Source organism: Tachysurus fulvidraco, chromosome 11, assembly GCF_022655615.1.
Source record: "Tachysurus fulvidraco isolate hzauxx_2018 chromosome 11, HZAU_PFXX_2.0, whole genome shotgun sequence".
NCBI classification, from domain to species: domain Eukaryota; kingdom Metazoa; phylum Chordata; class Actinopteri; order Siluriformes; family Bagridae; genus Tachysurus; species Tachysurus fulvidraco.
In genome coordinates, this window is record NC_062528.1 from 24,716,898 (window position 1) to 24,737,501 (window position 20,604).

Consider the following 20,604-nt stretch of genomic DNA (forward strand, 5'->3'; position numbering starts at 1 on the left):
TGTTAGGTTTGAGATTAAAAAAGGTGTGTGTGTGTGTGTGTGTATGTGTGTGTGGGTGTGTGTGTATGTATGTGTGTGTAGGTAGGAAGAAGCTGTTCCAGGGAAGTGAAGCTTGTGTGTTCAACAGTAATCTTATAAATTATATGTTAGAGGAATGGATTGTTTCTAGCAGAAATAAAAGTGAAATGAATTTGCGTAACAGAAATCCTAAACATGTTTCCAAGCTATTCTTATGACCTAAATGTTGTGATCTGATTATTTGATTCTATCACATACTGAATCCTTTTACTTTTTAGCTTTTCTTCGTGTTGAAGTTCATTTGGAATTCCAAATACAGCTAAAACTTTTATTCTTATAGTCTTTAATGAATAATTAAAAATGATTAAGTATTTCATTATGTCACACCTCATTCTTATATAACTTCTTCTCTCTGGACCTGCCTGATGTCCCACTTTTGTCTCATCACTTGGGGACTACTCAAAATTGAACTCAAAATTGAACACACTTGTTTCTAATGATGTGATTAAACCAGTTAAGCCAGTTCAGAGGGCACAGGTGTGTTGGGTGGATGTAAGAATGACGGGAAACAATCTGAGAGGCAGAGGAAGAGTAAGAGTAAGAGGAGGAGGAGGAGGAAGAAGAGGAGGAAGAAGAGGAGGAAGAGGAGGAGGAAGACCAAGAGCAGTCATTTCAGATGATATTCGAGCAACAGTCATAGACCATGTTCTTGTTCATGGTATGACAACGAGGGAAGCAGGCCTACGAGTTCAACCCAATTTGAGCAGATTCTCTGTGGCCACCATTGTCAGGACATTCGGAGAAGAAAACAGGTCAATGTTTCTTTTCATTTCGGTACATGAAAGTTTACTGTATTCATTTCAGCCAGTACATATCTTTGTCAACAGAAAAATGACTGGGGGAAATAAGCATTTTCCCTTCTTGTAGAATTGCAAGACTACAACATGCGGGTGGAATGACTGGTATGTTCTCCCAACAGCAAGAGGCTCTCATTGTCGATATGGTCCTTCAAAACAATGCAATCTGCCTGCGTGAAATAAAGGAAAGAGTTGTTGGTGACAATGCAAACTTTGAAGGAATGAACAGTGTTGGCCTTTCGACCATTGATCGTGTCCTCAAACGCAACAGGCTGCGCATGAAGTGAGTGTACAGAGTACCCTTTGAGTGCAACTCAGAACTAAGAACTACAATGTCGATATGTACAATTAAGTGTACACTCAGACACTTTCAGCTCTGATGCTTACAGTACAATTCTATGCTACCCTTTATACTGGTGTAGGGTTGTAAATACTGTAAGGTGTGTATACAAATACACTTGCAGAAGTTTGTCTTTCTGTATCACTTACTACTGTAAACTAGTTACTGTATGCATCCTTTTTTTACACATGTAGAGAGTGTTTGAACTGGATTCCATGGAAAGGCCCCATGAATGCATTTTCGTTGATGAAGCAGGGTTCAATCTGGCAAAGACGAGAGGGAGAGGCAGGAACATAATTGGCCAACGTGCCATCGTGGGTGTCCCTGGCCAGCGTGGTGGCAATGTCAAACTTTGTGCAGCCATAAGTAACCATGGGGTTCTCCACCATCATGCAACCCTCGGGGCATACGACACTGAACATCTTTTAACCTTTCTGGGTGGTCTTCGGGATGTTCTGCTTGAGCGTGAGCACCAGGATTATCAGCAGGCAGTGCATGCTGTGTACTGTATGTGGTGGTTTGGGACAATGTCAGCTTTCACCGGAGTGTCCGTGTACGTGAATGGTTCGATATCAACCAGCAATTCTTAAATGTTTTCCTTTCACCATACTGTACAGCCCTTTTCTAAACCCAATCGAGGAATTTTTCTCTGCGTGGCGGTGGAAGGTCTATGACCGAAACCCATATAATGGGGTAAGTCTTCTAGAGGCTATGGAATTGGCCTGTGGTGACATAGGTGTGGATGAAGTCCTCTGGCCAGACCCAGCACGAAGACGCGACGCTGAGGCAGACTGAATTGTGTAAAACAGACTTTTCAATGAGTTTATTATGCTTTTCATTTATAATTTTCTTTGACAGTACTAAGTGATAGTTACTGTAATGTTTTCTTTATTGCAAATGGCATTTACGTACTGTGTATACAGTAACAAACAACATTTTCTTTAACTACATGCCCTGGATCCTGTGTTCTCCATTTTTTTGTGTTGTGTCTAATGATTGCTCCGTAGTGTTTATATATCGATGGGTTGTGTTTATGATCTGAAAGCATAGTTTGATTTTGAGGACAGGTTAAATAAATTGTTTAAAGTTCTGACAAAATGATTGACTTTCAAGTAATGAGTTTTAGCAATCGGGAAAAAACTGTATTGTATGACGTTGTGTTTCTGGAACACTTAAGGTTACAGTTCAGTAAATTTCTGTAGAAGCCTTGGGATTAAACAGCTTGTGTTTAAAACGTCCCACCTCCTGTTTTGCCTGCGTCATGTGTCTCAGTGCTGCTGCTATAAATCTGCCTCTCTCTTTCCTTCTGCTTCAGTTTATGATCCGCACTGAAATGAAACAAAGCGAAAGGATATTCCTGAGAGGATAATTTATACATTTATTTATTTATTTATTCATTGAACTTGGAAATACTATTTTGGTGTGAGAATGGCAAACAAATCTCCAGTATCATCTCTGAACAAAATCGACTTCTGTTCTTCAAAGGTGAGCTCTTACTTTAGTGATTAATTTATTAATCCGTTCATTTATTTATTCATTTATTTATTTATTTGTAATGTGTTTTGATGATATTCAGTCTCTTATGAGTTAAATATATAATTTACGGCATTATCATTATACTTAAGTGTGATATTTAAGGCGATTGTTTATTTATTGTTTGTTGTAATAAAATGTGTGTATTACAGTGTGTACAGTATCAGCAGGTGTGTGTTTTATCTGTGTGTGTTGTTTGACCTGATCTTCTCCCTTCAGGACCCCGAGGAGCTCTTCTGTCTGCAGAAGAGGGTTGGAGGAGGTTCATTCGGGCAGGTGTATAAGGTAAAAGACTTTTTACACCACATGCATGTGTGTGTTAAGGTTTAAGCAGAGACTCCTTTAAAACCTCACATTCTCTACTATACAGATTGATTTTAATCCATAAAACTCTTCAGATTTATTGAATTGTTATTTAAACATACAGTAAAGGTTTAGACCTGAACTTTTCACTCATAGGGCACAAATTTATTTAAAAAAAAAGGTCATTAGATTCTAATGAGCCATAATTACAGGGTTAATATCTATGAGGACTTTAATAATGATGGACTGTGAGTTTTCCACTGAATCTAAAACAGTCTCCGCTTCTGTTTCTCGATCCTCTGGGGTTAGGAGTAAAGGCACGCTTTAGTGTCTCTGTGTTTCAGCTTGTGTTAGTGTTCAGATCTAAACTTAACACGGCTGTTAATAATAAATAAATAAAATGATAATAAACCGTAACTCAGCACTAACGTCTCCACCGCACGCAGTGAGCTTAACAGGAAGTACTCGTCTTAAATAAAGACAGATATTATTAAATGAATATAAGGTTATTCATCCCGTTTTTATTAGTTCGGTCTTGTCTCAGGGATACATCATCATGGCGTGTTTAATTATCGGTTTAGCAGTGAGTTATTCAGTCTTTTGAGGTTTTGGCAGACGTTTAAAAGGCAAAAACAGACATGTCAAGAGATTTTATTTATGTTCCTTAGAATCTGATATCGTTGCCAAACAAGGTGATGACAGAGAGATGGAGAGATAACAGGCAGTTTGTCTAGTAATACTACTATGTGTCCAGAGAAATGATATGAAGAGTCTGTTCATGTCTAAAATAAACGCTTTGGGTTCTAGAACATTTGCTCTGTTCCTATTTATATAACTGTTTTGTGTTCTTTTTTTAATGTGTTCTTTTTAGTTATAGTCACATTTACACAAGTTACATTTTGAGGTTCTGATAACATTATTTGTCATGTAGGTGCTGAGTATTGTTGCCAGGTCTATTTCTTTTCCTCTTGAGGAAATCCCACTAGGGAAAACCCCTGATATCATAAACATGGGATTACATTTGAATCATATGATGATTAACTAGAATTTTGACAGTACTGTCCTGTCTGTCCTGCTGGATCACATCACAGTCAGAAGGTGTGATTCCTTTGCAGTGTTTGCTGTGTATACATGTACAACATTATCTGATGACTCTCACTGCTGCACTCCTCATCTGTATCTTCTCCTCTCTTCTCTTCTTATCTCTTCTCTTTTCTTCTCCTCTCTTCTCCTCTCTTCTCTTCTCCTTTCTTCTCCTCTGTTCTCTTTTCTCCTCTCCTCTCTTCGCTTCTCTTCTCCAATCACAATAAATAAAGACACTCTGCTCGTCTAATCTTCTAACTCACAGTGATGTCAAAAGGAACCTTAGTAAAAATATGATAGTTTTTCCACTAACCCATTAATAAGGTTACACAATCTGGTGTGTTCCCAAGACGCACTGAGAAGCTGACAATCAGCTGTGTTTGTCACGTTAAATCCATTTCCTGTAAGTTTAATTGTCCTGTTGATCGGTTATGGGTTGGGATTTGATCCTCAACAGCTAATAGCGTAACTGTTTAATCCAAACACACTCATCATTGGAGTATGTGGGAGAAACACCTACATAGGTAGATCAAACATATCTAAACATATCTTCTGTATTAATACGATGTATTAAATAAATAAAGTGTTAGTGTGTGGGAGCCGGAGGAGTTAAACTGTAGAGGTACTTCAGGAGCATCAGAGGATCGGTTATATTAATGCGCTCACATTTATACTTTAGAAATATATTTTTCTCACAGTTTTTCCTCTGTGTGTGTGTGTGTGTGTGTGTGTGTGTGTGTGTGTGTGTGTGTGTGTGTGTGTGTGTGTGTGTGCTCCCACAGGCTGTACATATTAAAACAGGAGAAGCTGCAGCTGTAAAAGTCATTGATGTAAATGTGGTAAGTGTTCATCATCTCCATCTTCTCATCTCACTCTGAACCTTTTGATTCTTCATAAACACCCACAGCGCTAATGCTGATAGCCACACCATGCTAACACACAACCCTGCTAACATGCAGTGCTAATGCCGATAGCCACACCACATGACACCATCAGGGATAGAAAATAAAAATTTCCACAGATGTCTAATCTCCATCTCAAAAAAGATGAATCATTAAATAGATGAATTTTACTCAGGCGCATCAGGAAGATCTGAAGTCTGAGATGAACCTGCTGAAGACTCAGTCTCACCACCGCAACATCGCAGAGTATTACGGAGCGTTCATCAAGAAAGGCTCACCTCCCATAGGAGACCAACTGTGGGTGAGTTTGTTAAGTCAAGAAGGATTTATTGTCATTTTAACTATATATAGCTGAATCTGTACAAAGTGAAAATCTCGAGGACCATGAACTCACGTGTGTGTGTGTGTGTGTGTGTGTGTGTGTGTGTGTGTGTGTGTGTGTGTAGTTGGTAATGGAATTCTGTGCTGGTGGTTCTGTCTCCGATCTGATTAACAGCACAAAAGAAAAGCATCTAAGCGAGGACTGGACAGCGTGCATCACCGGAGAAATCCTCAAGGTATCCAGACGAATTTTAATTTCCGCTCAAATTATTTCCACTTTACACACATTTATGTGTGTACTGTATAGTGTAAAGTGTTTACACAATCACATACACTTTACACACTTTACACACATTCTCCTGGTACTGGAACATGTCAGTACAGAGCTAGGAACTTAGTAAGTGTCCTAGATACATAAAGTGCAACCATGCAACCGGGTGCAAACAGTGCAGGACAAGACAAACAAGACAAACAAGACAGACAAGATAGTGCAGGATAAGTGTAAATACTGCGTGTTCAGACAATACTGGATATGAACTGTAATACTGGAATGAACACAGAGTAATAGCAGCAGTTTAGTGAGATGTTGTTCAGTTTTATGCAAAACAGCAATCAACTGAAATGTAAGACAGAATGTGCAAAGAGCAAAAAGTGTGTAAAGCAACATGTAAACAGTTTGATGGACGTGTATCGGAAGTGTGTGTATGTGGTGTAGGTCTGTGCAGTCCATACAGGTGATGTGTGTGTGTGTGTGTGTGTGTGTGTGTGTGTGTGTGTGTGTGTGTGTGTGTGTGTGTGTGTGGGATGAAGAGTGTGTGTGGGGTGTAGAGTGTGTGTGAGGGGTGTGTGGGGTGTAGAGTGTGTGTGAGGGGTGTGTGAGGTGAACCACTTTAAATGTTTACATGGTTACATGTCGCTCTTCCTTTGCAGGGATTGGCTCACCTTCACAAATACAAAATCATCCACAGAGACATTAAAGGACAGAACGTGCTGCTGACTGATCGTGCTGAAGTGAAACTGGGTAAGAGAGCGCCGCCCTAGTGGCCTTCCTCTGAACACACCTGGACCTCCTCAGGCTCTACCTTGCCCCAACACACACACACACACACACACACACACACACACACACACACACACACACACACATTCTCATAATAAGTGTCACTGCTATTAATCATGCCTAAGACACACCCCCTGTATCCACACTGGTGTTTAGTAAATATTCTAGTAAAGATCCATGAGTTCTCCTGTAATTATATTTATTCTGTGTGTGTGTGTGTGTGTGTGTGTGTGTGTGTGTGTGTGTGTGTGTGTGTGTGTGTGTGTGTGTGTGCGTGTGTGTGTGTGTGTGTGTGTGTGTAGTGGACTTTGGCGTGAGTAAGCAGTCAGAGGACACCTTCAGTAAGCATAACACATTTATTGGGACTCCATATTGGATGGCACCAGAGGTCATCAACTGTAGAGAAAACCCCAATGGGTCCTATGACTATAAGGTGAGAAAGTCTGTCTGTCTGTCTGTCTGTCTGTCTGTGTAGCTGTCTGTCTCTCTGTCTGTCAGCTGAGGTTTGTGTTTCTGTGTATGTCAATGTCCTTTTTTTATTTTCTTTCACTCTTTCTTTCTATTCTCTTTCTTTTGTCCTTGTTTTCATTTATTCTGCCTGTAACTTGTTTACTCTCCACTCTTTGTCCTTGTTTTTATTTAGTATTAAATTTAAGTTAAAGTTAAAATTTAAAAAAGTTAAAAAAGTTAATTGTGTGTGTGTGTGTGTGTGTGTGTGTGTGTGTGTGTGTGTGTGTGTGTGTGTGTGTGTGTGTGTGTGTGTGTGTTACAGAGTGATGTGTGGTCACTGGGCATCACAGCCATTGAGATGGCAGAAGGTGAACCACGTAAGTGACTCAGATACTAAAGTGAATTGTTACATTAAGTTTGTGTGTGTTTTTCCTCCATCACCTTTCTCACACTCGTTCTTCCTGTCGTACCTCAGCGCTGTGTACGATGAACCCCTTTCATGCGCTGCTCGCCATAAGTCAGAATGAGGCACCGACTCTAAATCCAAACAAATGGTAAGTTTCTTTATCCTTCATCTCCAAAGCTGACAGGAGACTCACTCACAAACACATGTGTGTGTGGAGGAACGTTGGAGGTTTGTGTCTAATCATCTGTGTGTGTCTGTGTGTGTGTGTGTGTGTGTGTGTGTGTGTGTTTGTTTACAGGTCAGATCGTTTTCAGTCATTTATCAAGGCCTGTCTGGTGAAGGATCCAACTAAACGTCTGAGCACTAATGAGCTGCTGAATCATGCATTTATTTCCAACATCCAGAAACATATCCGACACATCCGTCATGAGATTATGATACACAGACACAAACAGAAAGGTAACACACACACACACACACACACACACACACACACACACACACACACACACACACACACACACTGTAAGTTACAGGTGTTATATATGTGTTATGTCTTTATTTGCAGAAGAACAAATGCAGGCTGAAAAGGTGAGAGAAGCTGAAGCTGAGCTGAGGTCGAGAGAGAGGTGTGTTTCAGTGCGATGCAGAAAGCTAAAGAGTAAAATCATGAATTTAACGACGTATTATTGCTCTGTGGTCTTTATCCCTGTGTCCGTTCTGACGTTCCTTCTCTCCTGCTTGGTCGATCCTCAGAGCTCCGGGCAAGTCACCTCCGAGCCCCGTTGCTCTGAATCAGAAGATGTCGAAAAAGGATGAAAGAGATCTCCAGGTCAAACTGATGAAGGTGTGTGTGTGTGTGTGTGTGTGTGTGTGTGTGTGTGTGTGTGTGTGTGTGTGTGTGTGTGTGTGTGTGTGTGTGTGTTTTAAATCCTGACATTTAATGATCTGATTTTTCACCAAAATCAGAGATAACCCTGCTGAACATCACATCACTCCATTTTTACCATTAAATCCTTCCTGTAGGAGCATTTGAAAAGGAAGGAGTGGGAGAAACGTCAGATCAAGTCTGAAATGAAAAAACAGCACAAAATATTACAGCAGAAGAATTCTTCAGGACTTCATCCTCAGGAACAGGCTGATAAATTGGTTGTAAACAACCAGGTGAGTGAGCTTCAGGGAAATTCCGTTGAATCGGTTTTTTACCTTATTATAATTGTAAGGATCTGATTTGGACTCCAGGTTCTGACTCAGATCTTTAAGGTTCAACATTAACTTCCTATTTGTTTCACCAGATCTATGGCAACAACCATTCACGTCCTCAGAAGATTCCTCCCTCCTCTCCCAACCTGAACATTCGTCACGCCCCTCCCTCGTGCCCTGTAGGCAGACATAACTCTTCTGCTCATCCTCAGATGCAGCAGCAGCTGTGCAGGTCACCCACGAGCCCTGGGCAAGTGCCTCAGATCTGCATCTCACCTCAGGAGGATTTTGGAGTAACACTGAAAAGCCAAAGACCTGATTTGAGAAATGAAACCGTGAGGAATTACAATTCCTTTAATGCCGATTTGGGTCATGACTGCAAACGCCGCTCGGCCTCGCCCTCGCCCTGCCGCAGAGGAGGACAAGGCAACCACAGAGATGAAAACGGCAACAGCCTGAGGAACATGTACTGGATGTCCAGAAGTCAGGAGAATGTCGGGTTGATTAATTTATCCTCTTCTGCTCCTGAACATACGCTTCAGCAGGCATTTGGGAGGCGAGAGCAGCGCTTGTACTCTACGCCTCATGGGAATTTCCTTGATGTTCCTCACCAGCAGCTCCTGCAACCTTTTCCTTCAGAGGAGAAGGAAAACGGTAAAAATCACAGACGGCGTTCTTCGTGTCAGGATCTCTCCAGCTTAGGTCTGCAGAACAGGAACTGCATTCCTCGCTCAAAGTCTAACTGTGGTCAGGAATTCTCGCCCATGATTAATAGTCCAGACAAATATAATTTTGGTAGGAAATTAATTAAAGTCCTGGGGCTTTCACCTCGTGTATCACCACATCACAGTACGTCTTCCTCCAGATCTCCCTCTCCAGGCAGCAGCCCCACACCTACCACCCCGAATGACTCGCCCTTTAGCCCCATTCAGTAGCCTGTTAGACCTCCTGAGCACATGCAATAAATAACTGTAAATAACTGACCCTTTTCTCCAGACTACGTCAACCTTAATACTTGGATTCATTCATTCATTCATTCATTCATTCATTCATTCATTCATTCATCTTCTACCGCTTATCCGAACTTCTCGGGTCACGGGGAGCCTGTGCCTATCTCAGGCGTCATCGGGCATCGAGGCAGGATACACCCTGGACGGAGTGCCAACCCATCACAGGGCACACACACACTCTCATTCACTCACACACACACACACACACACACACACTCTCATTCACTCACACACACACACTCTCATTCACTCACACACTACAGACAATTTTCCAGAGATGCCAATCAACCTACCATGCATGTCTTTGGCACGGGGAGAACATGCAAACTCCACATACACAAGGTGGAGGCGGGAATCGAACCCCCAACCCTGGAGGTGTGAGGCGAACGTGTTGACCGCTAAGCCACCGTGACCCCTTACTTGGATTTAACAAGCTTAAAAAACTAAACGAATAAATAAACGTGTTAATGTCGATCTGCAGAATTCATGTACAGTTTTTTGTTTGTGTTTCATAAATTTTTCATAAAATGCTAACATCACTGTTAACACTGTGAGCTCCACGTCACAGCACATGAGCTCATTTTCTAAATTTATACTGTGATAATCACACACACACACACACACACACACACACACACACACACACACACACACACACACACACAAACTCACACACACACACACACAAACTCACACACACACTGTACACACACACACACACACACACACACACACACACACACACACACACACACACACACACACACACATTATTTTTGGTTTTTTGTTACAATTTCAGAAGGTGTGTTCATTACAGACGAGTGTTTGGGGTTGTTTTCATTTATTCTTGTTATTTTCAAGCTGTGTTATAATACAATTTTTATGGTACATTTTTTACACCTTTTGTTGTTCACCCTTTAAACATTACGATACTGTATTATTGACATCATGACAAATTAATAAAATGCTTATTTAATTAAATATCATAATGTAAAATTTTGTCAAATGTATTGACAGTTAAAGTGCATGTTGGAGCTCAGACGTTGGTGACTCTTCAGAAGGTAGAACTAACACTGAAGTACGTCTCTGGTTCTGGAGCTGAGGAATGAAGTTGAGTTCGTTTCCCGTTAGTGTTTCTAACTAAACAATAGACTGAAACTAGTTTATCAATGTAGCAGCATGAGTGTGTGTGTGTGTGTGTGTGTGTGTGTGTGTGTGTGTGTGTGTGTGTGTGTGTGTGCGTGCGTGTATGTGCGTGTATCATTCCAATGAAAACCTGCACCCACGCCGCCCTTTGTGGATAAGATTGGACACCGCTGTTGTAGACGATGTTACAGACATTATAAATGAACAATACGAATAAAGGGAAATTTGTATCCTAGTGGTTAAGGTGTCGGTCTACCAATCGGAAGATTGTGAGATCGAATCTCAGGTCTTTCTAGGCCCCTGAGCAAGGCCCTTAACCCTCAATTCTATGAAATGAAATAAAAAATATATATAAGTCACTCTGGATCTGCTAAATTATGTAAATAAGAAATTTGAAAAATCTAAAAGTTGAAAATCTGATTTGGAAGCATGTGTGTGTTGAGGTCTATTTCAGGTTCTCCAGGTTCAGTTCTTTCCCAGTCCAATCATCTGGCTCCTACTTTCCTCAACCCTCCAAGTGATGTGACAGTGACGTGACATACGGCTAAGTACGGTGAACCATACTCAGAATTTGTTCTCTGCATTTGACCCATCCAGAGTGCGCACACACACGGTGAACGCGCACACACACGGTGAACGCGCACACACACGGTGAACGCACACACACGGTGAACGCACACACACGGTGAACGCACACACACGGTGAACGCACACACACGGTGAACGCACACACACGGTGAACGCACACCCGGAGCAGTGGGCAGCCATTTATGCTGCGGCACCTGGGGAGCAGTTGGGGGGGGTTTGGTGCCTTGCTCAAGGGCACCTCAGTCGTGGCCGGCCCGAGACTCGAACCCACAACCTTAGGATTACGAGTCAGACTCTCTAACCATTAGGCCATGACTTACCCCTCCAACAGCAGTCATTATGAGTTGTGTTCTCTTCCCCAACCCCACTCTGAGACTTCACACAGTCCTGAAGGCCTTATTAACTGTACAGTGAGAGAAGATTTCAAATATTAGCATCATTTCGGACCCAGTAATGATGATTAGCAGACACATCATTTCATTTACAGCATTTAGCAGATGCCCTTATTCAGAGCGATTTACATTTCATCTCATTTTTTTTATACAACTGAGCAGTAGAGGGTTAAGGGCCTTGCTCAGGGGCCCAGCAGTGGCAGCTTGGTGGACCTAGGAATCGAATTCACAACCTTCCGATTGGTAGCCCAGCACCTTAACCACTAGGCTACCACATCCCCTACATCATCACCATAAGCAGGTTCTCTCTGAGAGCTTCCACACAGACGTTAATCACAGAAGCCTTCATAAAGAAGCTGAGTGCAGTTCAACTGTCCTGTAACACGAAGGAGTCTCTAACCTTCAAACCACATCCAACCTACAGAAATCCTCTCAGATGTTCAATTGCATACCTGATTTAATGATGTAATATAATTCAGTTTATCAGATTCTCCAGTTTCTCCTCTGTGCTTATCTATCTATCTATCTATCTATCTATCTATCTATCTATCTATCTATCTATCTATCTATCTATCTATCTATCTATCTATCTATCTATCTATCATCTTTTTTTTAGGTATATACGCTCCTCTGCCACTAGAGGTCACTCACTCACCAATAACGCGCTCCTTCAGCTTGGATTGGATACACTGCTTTCTGATTGGCTGAAAGTTTTCTACTTCTCTCTGATTGGCTGAAAGTGGCCTATAGTTGTTTACTATATAAAACGGGTGTAAGGCATTTTTTCTCCTCCAGACCTACAGCACAGGATGAAGTTCACACATCGGATTATCATCATCATCACCATCATCACCACTATCCAGCTCATCTAAATTTACCTCAAATACAGGATTTTTTTTAAACTTATTTTTAATTTTTTAAGAATACATACAAAATTAAGTGGTTTTATAATTCTTTTTAGAATTTCTTTTTTCAGAAAAGCAAAGTTCTATTATTTTTATTTTGTTTATAGTTTTGTTTTTATGTTTTTTTTGTTGCCTAAATAATTACTAACAGACGGTATTATTTTATCTTTTTATTTATTTTACATTTTGTTGTTTGATTTGATTATTTTCAAGGTGGTAGTGATTCCGAGTCTTAACATTTATCACAACTATTACTATTAATATTATTATTATTGAAATACAAATTCAATTCTACACATTAATACTGTGTGGCGATGGCGAGCACGTGCCTGAAGCTGTGTGGTTTCGTCCTGAGTTTTGTGGGGTGGATCTGTGTGATCATCACCACCTCCACCAGTGACTGGGTGAACCTCTGTAAATACAACATGAACACCTGCAAGAAGATGGACGAGCTGGAGACCAAAGGCTTGTGGGAGCAGTGTGTGATTTCAACAGCACTGTACCACTGTTACTCCCTCAACCAGATCCTCCAGCTACCCGGTGAGTAGCGTTACTTACACACACACACACACACACACACACACACACACACACACACACACACACACACACACACACACACACACACACTCTGGGGTGTATGTTTTTGATAATCCGATCTACTGTGTGTAGTGTGTGATATCTGTACTATGTCTATATGGTGTGTATTATGTGTGTGGATGTTGATGGTCTGTGTTATCTCTACAGTCTATAGAATTGGTGCATATTCTATACGGTCTGTACCTAAGGGTACTGTATTAACACTGTAGTTGGAACCTGTCCTATGTTTTATCATTCCTGATAATGTGTGTGTGTGTGTGTGTGTGTTGTAGTGTACGTTCAGACATGCCGAGCACTGATGGTCTCAGCATGTATCCTCGGTTTACCTGCTGCTGCGCTCCTGCTCTCCTCTATGCCCTGCTTCCATCTTGGAGATGATTCAGTGAAAGACAAGAACAAACGCTCAGCGATCGGAGGAACCATGGTGCTCATAGTGGGTAAGCAAAGACACACACACACACACACACACACACACACAAACACACACACACATTTAAATATAGTTAGGTTTATGCTACAGTTCTCCAATCTTGTGCTAATCTCCACCATTATTCCAACAGTTGAGTTTCTAACACATGTGATGTTTCTGTCTTATCTTCGCGGTCACTCTTATCTTCAGCGTGCCAGTGAGGTTCCTTCTGGACGCACCACTGTGTTGCCCTAACGTTCTTCAGCAGTCTGCGTAGTTTCTCTGCTTCAGTTATGAGGATTAACAGTTTCCTGTAGAACTCCAAACGGAATCTAACTGTTAATATGAACACTAATAACGTCACATTGTCCATCAGAGAAGATCACTAGCATTGAAGCTGAATAAAATAATGTTAACACCTTAACACCTGCTTTAACTTAATAACCATTGTGGCTTTGGCTTCACCTGCACGGTTCACTTAACACCTGCAGTGTTGATTTCCCGACAGCATTTAGTGACGTCTCACAGTGTTAATACATTTAACACCTGGAACATTTGGGCTATGATTGTTCAGTCAAGTATACTGACACCTGCAGTACACAATTAACACCTATTTCTCACACACACACACACACACACACACACACACACACACACACACACACACACACACACACACAAACACTTATATACACACATTCAGTTTAAATCTATTATATATTCCATTAACAGCGATGGGGTTGGACATTCTGTTGCCACTACATGTGTTCAGCTGTGTTCAGCTCTCACAGCTCTATTGTGTTAACATCTACAGTGTTAATGAACACTGCAATCTCTGTAGAGCTGTACCCCACCCTGCTGTACTGTATTAACACCTACAGGCTTCACTTAACCCCAGCTGTGTTGTATTATCTCATGCACTATTCAGTGAACTCTGTGTTGGATCATAAACACCCTCAGTGTTGACCAGTGTTGTTATAACCAGTGTTGTTATAACCAGTGTTTGGTTAAGCTACAGCGCAGTGTTTATCCACAGTGAACATGTGTGTTTCCACAGCCATATTCTGTCTGGTGTCCACCATCTGGTTCCCAGTTGGAGCTCATCAGGAACAGGGCTTGATGTCGTTTGGTTATTCTCTGTACTCCGGATGGGTGGGCGGGGCTTTGTCTCTCCTGGGGGGCTGCATCCTCGCCTGCTGCTCTATTGACTCCACCTCCTCATACCACCAAAATAACCGCTACTCCTACTACTCCAAACAGAACCCACCCACCAACCAGACTCCGCCCCCTGGAAACCACGCCAAGACTGCACATGTCTGAAGTCTCTCGAGTGTAACTCTCTCTCTCTCTCTCTCTCTCTCTCTCTCTCTCTCTCTCTCTCTCTCTCTGTCTCCAAGTCTTTTTTTACCTTCATATCATTGTTATAAAATATCTTCAGTTTCTGATGATTTATGTTTTTTTTTGTTGTTGTTGATTAATAACATATTGTTACACCAGTGAGCTTCGTCCCAATGGTGTAATACACACTGTGCACTCTAGTGACTAGTGTACGAGTGATAAAAGGGTCTTAATAATAGGGTCTCGGTGCACTAAGAGATTTTAATAACAGGAAGTAGAACCCGTATCTCAGTCGATGGGGAATTTAAAAGACGTCTGTTAGACGTCTCGTCCGCTGGACTGCCGTAGTCAGCCAGCGTCAGCTCCCGGTAGCCCCACCCCCTTTTCCTCAATGTTAGCATAGCTGCGAGTGCTGAGTGCAGGAAGCGTCTGACATTCACACTCGGTTTATTCCATCAAAATATGTACGTCATCCAGGACTTAAAGTGTACTTCCTCCTCCTCTTCTTCTTCTTCACCTTCTGTCTTTTCCATTGTGAACACATGACACACTGTTGTACTATACAATATCATTATATGTGTAATTAGGAGATTTGGGATCCGGCTATCGTCTCAGAATTGAGAACTATTTATTATTTTAAACCGTATAAGTCTTGTGTGTGTTTAGTTTTCATTTATTAACCTGCTAATCAACGATTTTAGCTTTTTTATTTTAATATATTCTTCGTTTTGACTCCTAACACAAACTATGTGATATAACAGTGCAGTAAACCTGAGCGTGTCGACGTTTATTAGTTGTACGGTTGTGTCTTTATTTTATCTCTGGCTTTCTGAATATCTGGAATATTGTACAGTAAACATTAATACTCGAATAATCCCTCCATTATTCTGACTGATACACTGCACTGTGCTGAACATTACAACTGAACACTTATATATTAATACGTAAAACTAATGACGACAATAACAACTTTAAATAATAAATTGTGTTGAAATTAGATATTAATCGGAAATAAGTTCTTAAGATCATAACAATGAGAAATAACCACAAAGCATGTGACTTTTTCCACACTTGAGCAGTTCAGCATGTTTAATACTGTATCCGATTCACTGTAATGTTCACGGTGGCATTTTTGAGGCTCTACAAATCTTATGTGATTAAATCTAATATTTTTATACATTTAAAAAAAACAGTTTTGCTCATAAATGTAAATGTTGATTATTTTAAAAAAATGTTTGTGTTTTTTTTTGTATTTTATTCTGATTTGTTTTTTATACAAAACAAAGCTCAGATGGCCACATAAACAGCTCCAGACTTATTTATTACAAAACACCTGCTTGTAATTTTTTAAAAATTATTTTATTAATGAAATAAAGTCTTTGTTTCCCCACACGAGTGTGTCTTCTGAAGCTCCAATCAGATTGTGGACAAACTTTAATGTTGACCGAAGCAGTGAGGTGACGTAGAGGAAGAAGTTATAGGATTTACTTGGATAGATGGAAGGTGTTTAATCTAAGACCTTGTCGTCACTTGGGGAAATAACACACCTGTATTACACTCATATAAACACGGTGAATAACTGAACTAAAAAAAATCACTTTGGGACTTTGTGGAGCAGAACAGAATTTCAGGTATATTGGAAAGGTTTGATATCGTAAGTCATTGAGATAAAAATCCCCTTCTAACGTTTAATATTAGCACCATTAAGAATTTTGTGTGTGTTTCTTTAAAAATGCCACACAACATGCTAACGTTTATCACTGTGTTGTTAAAAGGATAATGCTAATCTGATCCACTACAAACTTCACCTGTATTAGAAGAACTGCAGAAGTCACAACGTAAGTTCATGCTAACGATATCTGCTTCTTTTTCAGTCTTACTGAAATTGACAATAGAAAAATAGCATCTTTAAAAAAAAAAAAAAAAGGAATTTGCATAGTGCTAATTGCAATGCAAACTGTACAATGCTAAATGCAAAGCTAACTTCATAGTGCTAATCTTTACAGTTCTTGGATACTGTAATGATAAACGCGATGCTAACTGTATGATGCTATTTGCAATGCTAACTGCATAGTGCTAATCATCATTGTTATTGCATAATCATAATTGCAAAGCTAACGGCATACCGCTAACTGCTCCCTCTGTGACTGATGCTAGCGGTGTTTCTGTTCTGTTCCTATAGTAACTCGTATCTTTTTACATGATAAACACTTTTAGCTCTAACACAGTGTTTGACCTTCAGCTAAACAGATAAGTGTAGAGTCTACAGGAAGTGTGGAAGAAGGAAACAAAACAACAATCAGAAGCTAAACTGGATATTAAATCTCAGACTGCTGTCATATGGTTTGTTCTTGTCATTAATGCATATATAATATTAATTAGAGTTTTTAGATATTTTGTGTGATTAAATTATATTCCTCTCTGCAGGATTTTATGATATGCGCTAACGCAGGGGACTAAAGTTCATAGCACCAGAAATCGTACAGGAAAAAAAGATGAAAACCAGGAAATGAAGGAAGGAGGACGTTGTCTTATGAGAGACTCATAAGTTTAACACAGTTTTGTTGAAGAGTGTTTATACACACACACACACACACACACACACGCACACACACACACACACACACTCTTCCAGAGGTTCGAAGTGTGTCATTGTCAGTACATACAGTTAGCAGGTGAAATGATACTGTATGACTCGATCACTTCTTCGACAGCATGAATTTTATAAATTCATACTTCACATTGAGCGCTGAATAGCAATGATGATGAGATGTGTGTGTGTGTGTGTGTGTGTGTGTGTGTGTGTGTGTGTGTGTGTGTGTGTGTGTGAGACAGAGTGCACAAGCCAAAGTGCACTAAAACAAACTGTTTTTTATTTAAGGAACAGAAATCTATTGTATCGGTTGTTATTCTTTCTTTCAGCCTTTTACTCCATAAACTTTAAAGTTCTTAATGTTGCTAAAATATTACTGTAATGCTAGTTAGCAAAATCAGATAATATTTAATTAAATTAAATCGATCTTAATAAATATGACCTTATTAAACGTTCATCTTCACATAGTGCTGAGGATGAGACCCCTAAGTCAAATCCCACCGTCATGCTTGACTTCACTAACAGATATTACAAGCTGCTGGACTGTAAACAGTTGTGTTAGTGCATTAGGATCGTCGCTGACCCGCTAGTGTCGTGTTTCAGATCACGACTGAACTCACATCGGTGTTTATTTCAACAAAAGCAGACAAATCAAAAGCGACGCTTCATCGGGTCTGCGATAAACGGCTTTCATTGTTGCCATGACAACAGCATCGCACAGTGTGACGTGGCAGCAGGACCACGAATGGTGAAAAAAAGGGAAATGAGATATATATTTATATTGATATATAGATATATATTTTGTCATTTTTTTCTTTTGTATCATTTAAAATCATACAATAATAACATTCATAATGCACAGAAAGAACAAGTTCACATCGGGAAGCTGATCTCACCGAACAACACACACACACACACACACACACACACACACACCTGACACACACTCTGCACACAAACACAACAATGCACAGAGAGGATTAAAATATCTGGGGATATCTTCAGGATCTGTATTAAAATATTCTGTTCAAGTGGAAACACCATGTCAGCGCTGGAGTCTCCATCCACCTCCATCGACACCAACGCTTTCAAATAACTAAAAGAGCTCTTTAAAATTGTGTTCCCGAAAGTCCGAGTGCACCCCTGGAGCAGAGGCGCTTTGATTTTTATCAGTTATCAAACACCAATCTGATGCTTTCATCACCCCGTACTCTTCATCCTGCCAGGCTGTTTCCATAGCGATGACAAGTTAGTATTGTGTTCTAGTGTTTGTTTAGAACACACTGAGTTGTAAAATATGTTGTTTTAGTCCAAACAATCAAAACAATCCTAATGCAAACACAATGAGTGCGCTAGAAGATTGAGTCTGATTTGAGGCCCAGAGGCGTATGCAAATGTGGTTAAAAATCAATTAATTAATTTAGTATATATGAGTTAACTTATTAACTTAACTTAATTATTAAATTATTTACTGCTCTCCGCCAATCAAAGCACGCTATACTGCTCTCAGCCAATCAGAGCACACTATACTGCTCTCAGCCAATCAGAGCACACTATACTGCTCTCAGCCAATCAGAGCACACTTTACTGCTCTCAGCCAATCAGAGCACACTATAGTGCTCTCAGCCAATCAGAGCACACTTTACTGCTCTCAGCCAATCAGAGCCAGTTTACTGCTCTCAGCCAATCAGAGCACACTATACTGCTCTCAGCCAATAAGAGCACACTTTACTGCTCTCAGCCAATCAGAGCACACTATACTGCTCTCAGCCAATCAGAGCACACTATACAGCTCTCAGCCAATCAGAGCACACTATACTGCTCTCAGCCAATCAGAGCACACTATACCACTCTCAGCCAATCAGAGCAAACTTTACTGCTCTCAGCCAATCAGAGCACACTATACCGCTCTCAGCCAATCAGAGCACACTTTACTGCTCTCAGCCAATAAGAGCACACTATACTGCTCTCAGCCAATAAGAGCACACTTTACTGCTCTCAGCCAATAAGAGCACACTTTACTGCTCTCAGCCAATCAGAGCACACTTTACCGCTCTCAGCCAATCAGAGCACACTTTACTGCTCTCAGCCAATAAGAGCACACTATACTGCTCTCAGCCAATAAGAGCACACTTTACTGCTCTCAGCCAATAAGAGCACACTTTACTGCTCTCAGCCAATCAGAGCACACTATACTGAGTAATGATGAGGGTATTTAGTGACTGTTAGCTGATAAAATAAAAGTTTTTGTGCACTCAGAGTTTTGGGTTTTTTTCATCCTGCATGCAGTGACATTAAATCTCCTTTTTATGAAACATAAAAAATGTCTTAAATTCCTCTTTTGTGCCTTCAATTATTATTTTTTTTTGTTGTACTCGACATCAGGCGGCATTTAATTTCAGGTTGTGAAGTAAAACGGCGGTCGGCAGACTTTGGCTTTGTAAACAGAAGGAAGTGCTGCGTCACGCTCCGCGTCCCAAACCGTGTACAACATGACCTCATTCACTCCAATGTGTTCATGTCTACTTCACCGGAGCGCGCACGTCCTGCACGCTAACATGCTAACTCTGAAGCGCTGTTACAGATATGTCGTCTTGACAGGGTCTTGTCGAGCATTTCCTCACAGTTCCACAACTTTAAACCGCTAATGTAACTATAAACAGATCAAATGTACACCGAATTCTTTAGTAAAGAAAAAATTGAATCGGAAGATTGGAGTGGAGGAAAATAATCAGCACTGATCTGATCTGAACCTCATACGCTAACAGACCTTTAAACAGTTGACAGGACCAAAGGAAAGGCAGCAAGGGTGCATTAAAAACAGGATTAGAACACAGCCGGAGAGACGAAATGTCTCATTTTGTTTTTTTCACACATGCAAATTTCTCAGTGATGCAAGTTTTATCTCCAAACTCCACATGCTATACACAAATGCACTGGACAAGAACCTACACACACACACACACACACACACACACACACACACACACACACACACACACACACACATACTGGCCAAGACCTGAAATAAAGCTCTGTACATGTACACGTGACTGCATACTGTGTGGTCCAATCGAGCGCAGCCTCTCCAGAAGCCACGCCTCTGTGGAACTGAATACAGAATTGTGTACATTAATATTTCAGCTC

The 20,604-nt window shown here is 40.7% G+C and overlaps 2 protein-coding genes across 2 annotated transcripts; both read left to right on the forward strand.

Annotated features, from left to right (window-relative positions):
- Positions 1-2,515: 2,515 nt before the first annotated feature.
- LOC113637083 (traf2 and NCK-interacting protein kinase-like) lies at positions 2,516-9,603 on the forward strand. Its single transcript, XM_027137518.2, has 14 exons — positions 2,516-2,700; positions 2,968-3,033; positions 4,917-4,973; positions 5,212-5,337; positions 5,483-5,593; positions 6,288-6,378; positions 6,720-6,850; positions 7,190-7,244; positions 7,343-7,421; positions 7,572-7,732; positions 7,842-7,902; positions 8,030-8,120; positions 8,300-8,437; positions 8,569-9,603. The coding sequence occupies exons 1-14, from the start codon at positions 2,644-2,646 to the stop codon at positions 9,409-9,411; spliced, it is 2,067 nt and encodes a 688-aa protein (XP_026993319.1). The 5' UTR covers positions 2,516-2,643; the 3' UTR covers positions 9,412-9,603.
- Positions 9,604-12,395: 2,792 nt separating this feature from the next.
- Positions 12,396-16,256, forward strand: LOC113638128 (claudin-11-like). The gene is made up of 3 exons (XM_027139168.2): positions 12,396-13,057; positions 13,390-13,554; positions 14,584-16,256. Exons 1-3 carry the CDS (start codon positions 12,832-12,834, stop codon positions 14,844-14,846), a joined length of 654 nt encoding a protein of 217 aa, XP_026994969.1. The 5' UTR covers positions 12,396-12,831; the 3' UTR covers positions 14,847-16,256.
- The last annotated feature ends 4,348 nt before the right edge of the window (positions 16,257-20,604 follow it).